We start from the raw sequence: 6,000 nt of genomic DNA on the forward strand, positions 1-6,000 counted from the left end.
GTTTTGTTTTTCAAAGGGGTTAAAGCAAGGAGAGCTGCTTAATAGAAGACATGTTCATCATTCACTCAGGCCCTGGTTTTAGAGAGCAATCCCTCAAAAATTATCATGGGCAAGTATTCTTTGAAATCAAAACTGCAGACTAGTAAATTGATTAGGACCTGAACATATCCTGCCCCCACTCCAAATGGTTTGTCCCAACATTTTCTTATTAAGTCAAGAAATTCCAGCTACATTATCAACATGCTCTCTCCTCAAAGAAGCCCAGTATTTGATTCCACATGCAGGTAAGGGGATTCCTGACCTATATCCCAAGAACGAGGGTTAGGCGTGGAAATTAAAATAAAATTTGTCCTTAAGACTTGCCCAAAGAACCACTTAGAAATAATTTTCAGGAGACAGTGGACTACTTTCCTAACAGAAGAATAGTAAAAACCCAGGGGGTAAGTAGAAGGGCTTTATGTGACAGAGTAACAGAGAGGAAACAGAATAAGGGGGAAGGGAGAAGAGAATAGTAATTTAAAGTAGGAGAGCAGAACAAAAGGGTAGAGAAAGTGACAATTTTTTGAAGAATTGGCTAAGAGGAAATGAAACATGTGAATACACATCTTTAGAAAAAAGGGAGAGGAAACAGGACAAACTGGAGAAAGTGATAAATCTTTAAAGAAAAAATATGCTTTAAAAGTACATGGTAAAAACTGGGGGGAAACAAAGAAAAAAGGTAGAGGGAGCAGAAAGAGGGAAAAGGAACCAGGAGGCACAGCAGATAGAAAAATAGTAGTAAAAATGGGAGGACAAAGTTGCAAAAGGTGGAAGAGCATAATTGTTTAGGGAACAAGAATTAGTAGCTCAGTTCAAAACTGGAAAACAACAGAAGAGGGCAAAGAAGGGGAGGAATACAGAATTCCACAAGCCAAAGTAAGGAGGGGCAAAAGATCAATGATTTGCAGGACAGAAAAAGAATGAAAAATCAGTAAAACTGGCACCACCAAAAACATGGTTAAAAAAAGAGAGGGAAACGTTAAAGGTAACCATGCTGGGGGTAAGGGCGGCCAAAGTAGCAGCAACTTACAAAGTAAGAAATTCCAGAGTAGCCGTTAGTTTCAGAACACACACATACACACATAAGGCCCTATTGCACCTTAAAAGACTAAAGGGAAAGTGCTGATGATGGGAGTAAAAGGGGGGATAAATGCAAATAAAGCACCAAAGAAAACATAAAAGCAAAATAAATGGGGCAAGGGGGAGGGAGTCAGCACTTATTTTTAATAATAAAAGGCAGCAAAAATATCTTGGGACAAGAGAAATAATGCAGACCAAAAACTACTAGGAGCCTGGGGAGTAAAAGGTGTCAAGAATCTTTAGAGGGGGTAAAGAGGACATGGTAAGGATTAGTTAAGGAGTCCCAAAGCAGCAGAAGTATTGAGTGAGAAAAATAAGCAGCTCAAAAACACAAGATGTAGAGGAGATTGAAGGGAATGAAAAGTATGCAGAAAATCCTATTTTCCATTGTGGGAGTGAGGAGAGAAAAATAATTTAAGATTCCCAATTAAACACGGGGTAGGGGACGAGATGAAAAATGCAAAAAGAGTTGAGGGGAAGAAAGTAGGGTGTACAGAGAATCTCATAGGAGGCAGTTAGTTAAACATCCTAAAGAACTGGAGGGAGTTGGAATAAAGAATGCAGCAGAAAATGTGGTGGCAAGGGAAGGAGCAAGAGAGAGTGCACAGAGAAGCTCATGGAGGAAAGAGGGAAAATTAGTAAATGAGTCCTAAAGAACTGGGGGGAGCAAAAGAATGCAGCAGCTGAAAATGCGAGTGAGGAGAGGGATATACAAGGGGAGGGGAGATTAATTAAAATCGTAAACAATTAGAACATAAAAAAGAACTAAGAGCACACACACACACACATATATATCAGTAGAAAAATCCGGTGGGGTGGGGAGAAAGAAAAACTAATGTGTCAAGGAGTTTAACATATAAAGGAGCACGGATACTTGAGCACAAGATGAGAAAAAGCACAGAAGCACCAAGAAGTACAATTATATATATGGGAACAGGTTTTGTTCCCCTTAAAAGACACCGATATGAGCCCAAGATTGGGGGGGGGGGGAGACTCTAGCTCAATGGCGGGGGAGAAAACACTGGATGGTCCCCTTAAAAAAACGAAACCTCGGCCACCAATATCTGAGCAAATACGATGAGTAGACGGGAGAGCGGAGGGCAGCCACCACTCCCCAAATTAAAAAAAGAGAGAGCTCGAATTCCTCCTTCTTTGGGAAGAAAAAATGGGACACACACACACACACAAAACCACCAGCCAGCAAAGTATTGGGGGGGGGGGAGAGGAAAGCCACCTCCGCAAAACAGGTTTGTGTTTGTTTTTCGGTAGTGGCGGGGCTGCTGTTTCGGACGCAGGCGGCTGCGGGGGGGGGGAGGGTGCGGGAGAGAGGAGAAAAGAGAGAAAGAGGGAGAGCGAGCGCGCTATAGCCGGCCTCCCACAGCGCCGTAGAGAGCAGCTACATTCTCCTCCCTCCCTCCCTCCCTCCCGCTATTCCGCCCCCCCCCCTCGCGCGCGGCTATTCTAGCCGGGGGGGGTCGCCCGCCGCCGCCGCCGCCGCTGCTGCTGACAGAGCGAGCCGGCCCTTTGCAAGAAGAATCAGGGCCTGGCGGGGAGGGTTGCGCGGGGGGGGGGGGAGAAAGGCAGGCAAGCGCGGGCGGGCGGGCGGGCGGGAGGGGGGGTTGGGGGAGGGAGAGGCGGGGACATTTAAGGAGGGGGGGGGCTTTTCAGAAGTGCGCGCGCGGTGCGGGGGGGGGGTTGGTTTTTGAAGAGGGTGGTCGTCTTTTCTCCCCTCACCTGAAAGAGGAACGCGGTCCAATTGGCTTCCATGGCTTTGGAAGCGGCGGCGGCAGCCGGGAATACGGAAGGTTATAGATATATATGTTTTAAAAAAAATAAAAAATAGTGCCTTCTGTATATAGATAGATAAGAGTTATAAGATATAGATATATATATATATGGTGCCTCCCTCTCTCTCCTCAGGCCCGGCGGCCTGGTCTTTTTGCGGCTCCTCACAGCGCCCGCTCGCTCTTCCTGCCTGCTCGCCTCCCTCTCCCTCTCTTTTTTTTTCCCTCTCTCTCTCTCTCTCCTCTCTCTCTCTCCTCTCTCTCCCCCGCCCGCCCCCCTCCCCTCCTCCCTCCCCCGGGCCCCCAACTACATGGAGCCGACAACAAAGCACAAGCGGCGGCGGCTGGGGCTGCTGCGGCGGCGGCGGCGGCGGCGGCGGAGGAGGAGGAGGAGGTGGAGAGGAGGAGGCTGCTCAACATGGCAGCGCCACAGCGGCCGCGCTTCCGCTAACCCGCGGGCCGTACCATCACCCCGAATAGGGGGGTTCGGCGGGGAGAAGGGAGAGGGCGGAGCCGGGTGGGGAGCCGGGGACCCCGCTCCTCCGCGCCCTGGCCCCGGGGGGACTGAGCTCCGGTGCGGTGCGGGGAAGAGAGGGGCGAAGGGGAGCCCGGGGGGGAGGCGCGAGGCGAGGGTGGTGAGGAGGGCACCCCCGCGGAGGCGCGGAATGGGACGGCCCGCTCTCCTCAGGCTGCTGAAGCGCGGGGCGTGGGGGGGGGGAGGTGGAGAGAGAGAAGCGTTTGAGCCTTTTTTGAGCTGTGAGAAGATGGAGGAGAGAGGGCTGAGGGTGAAGGCCCGGGCTGGTCACCAAGGCTATTCCCCGTCCCGCCCTCACTTTTTAAAAAAATAAAGCCAAACAGAGTGTCCTGTGAGGTTGAAAAGCAGGGAAGAGGAATTCCTGTCAAAAACAGCATCTGGGATCGGAGGAATTCCATTTTTCCCTGAGAAGTATAAAAATCCACAAAAATCTCCTTCACACAAATATGTATAATAGGTGTTGCTTAGCGGGGAGAAATCTCCCCAAAGACAAAGGCATACGCAAAATAAAACCCAACCACACACACAAGAAGATGACAATATGAATTATTTTATCAAATGGGCTTTTCGTTTGCCTTTCAAAACATAATTAGCTTGTTACAATGTTCTGAAATCAATGTCACCATGCACAAATAATGAGACCAAGCTGAGCAGGGTAACTCTTCCATGTCAAGCTCAAATCCCCAGGCTAAAATTCAAAATTGCAACATTGGGGAAGTTTAGAAAGTTGCATCCTGCAAAAAAAGAATCCTGCCATTTACACCATCTAAGCTTGCAATCCTAAAAGGACTTACATGGGAGTAAGTCCCATTTAAAGTAATGTGACTTTCTTCTGAGTAAGCTTAGGATTGCCCTTTCTTTAGTATTGTAGGGTTTCCTTATTCTAATCTGAAGTACAATTTGTCAGGTCAACAGCAGAATCCTGCATGTTTACTCTGAAGAAAGTTCAATTTATTTATTAAGATACTTATATCTTCAGCATAAAACAAACCACCGTTAAAAACGTACTCCCAGACTTGCATAGGATTGTGGCAGACAACTCCAATCCAATCCTAAATGAACTTGGAAGTTAACTTCGAGTAATGTTAATGGAACTTCCTACTCAGTAAAAGATGTTTAGGATTACACAGTCTAGAAAGCAATTCAACATATGTGGTGCCAAGTTATTAATAAATGATTGCATATAATTGCCAAATTATTTGGCAATATTGGTTTTTTAAACTGTTCATAAACAATGGTCTTAATCTATGGCATGCAGTATACTGATTCTATTAACTCGACCATGTGTGTATTCTTATGGTTTTTGCTTCTTTATTTGATTTTCTCTACTTCATCTATTCTCCAGCCATCCATACAATCAAGGCCATTGTCTGTGAAAGGTTATGCCACAGTAAAAGAATCTCTAAAGTTTATTTAGTATGCAAACTGGGGTATCCTAGAATAAGACATATCTGGCAACCCTACTCAACATCCTATGGAAACATGGTTCACTCAATCAAGACCCACTCGGAAGTTAACTACCCATTGTGTTTTGCTCTTTGGAAAGGCCTACACCTCTTTATAAAATGCCCCAGAAATCAAAGGAACAGAAAGTAGTACTGGGTTGTGGTTGAAAAATATAGATTCACCCCAACCCCAGAGCAAAAGCATCTGAATCTGGTCAAACGTTAGCTAGTCAACAGTGGCTGGGCACTGCCCCACCAAACTCGGTCTGCCCTTGGACAGCCCCCACCTGCTTGACATCTTACTTACATGGGAAGCTTCCTTAGACAGAATCAGAGCACTTGGTGCCTCTAGCCCAATACTGTTTGCACTGACTGGCAGTGGCTCTCCAGCATTTCAGGCAAGGAGTATTCCAGCTCTACCTGGAATTGAACCTGGGGCCTGCTCTGCCAAAACGTTGCACTGTTGCAGTCCTTCTAAACATGTTCCTGTTCAGGTTTCTTAGCCAGCTGTTCCCTCCAAGCAGAAAATCTACTCCCCAACTCTGCATTCTGTTGCTACAGAGCATGATCAGTCCTTTGTGGGCTGTTTTTAGCTCACTTAGATTTTCCCCACTCCAAATCTTTGGGATCCCCTGAGCAGGTTTCCACTTCCCTCTTGCTTCAATCACAGTAGCCACTTTTGGGCTACCATCCTGCTGGTGGTACTCACCACCTAAGTTTGCTAGTAGAAGCAGCAATTAACAGTTGATTGCTGTTGTCTTTAAAAATATCTGCTGGTCAATTAGCCAGGGGACAAGATGACTGTTTAATTGGTCACATAGTGTTTAACTGATTAACAGATCAACAAAACAGTTACAGCCCTACTCTTTAGGCGAATGCCACTCAGGTTGTGTACCCGGTACACACCATACATTTAAAGCACATGACTTCCCCCAGAGAATCTTGGGAACTATAGTTTGTTAAGGCTGCTCTGTGTGGTGGGTGGGTAAACTACAGTTCCCAGAGGTTTTCTTTAAAAAATATGTAGGATATAGAATGGAAAACTCGCATCCTGCAACTCAAAGTCAGCCTCTTAAGGAAGTTTCCAGCAGCCTGATTACAATATGTGTCTTTATTT

The 6,000-nt window shown here is 46.5% G+C and overlaps 1 protein-coding gene across 6 annotated transcripts in view; it reads right to left on the reverse strand.

Moving 5' to 3' along the window:
- Positions 1-3,161, reverse strand: part of VEZF1 (vascular endothelial zinc finger 1) — a 28,197-nt gene extending 25,036 nt beyond the window's left edge. For 4 of the 6 annotated variants that reach the window (XM_081844191.1, XM_081844188.1, XM_081844190.1 and 1 more), the window contains exon 1: positions 2,854-3,161. In XM_081844191.1, coding sequence (XP_081700317.1) covers positions 2,854-2,886 — 33 coding nt within the window. In that variant the 5' untranslated portion in view covers positions 2,887-3,161. The remainder of the gene's footprint in view (positions 1-2,853) is intronic. The other 2 variants (XM_081844186.1, XM_081844187.1) reach the window with 2 other exon arrangements.
- Between the last annotated feature and the right edge of the window lie 2,839 nt (positions 3,162-6,000).

Source organism: Podarcis erhardii, assembly GCF_964252035.2.
Source record: "Podarcis erhardii genome assembly, chromosome: 16".
Taxonomy (NCBI): Eukaryota; Metazoa; Chordata; class Lepidosauria; order Squamata; family Lacertidae; genus Podarcis; species Podarcis erhardii.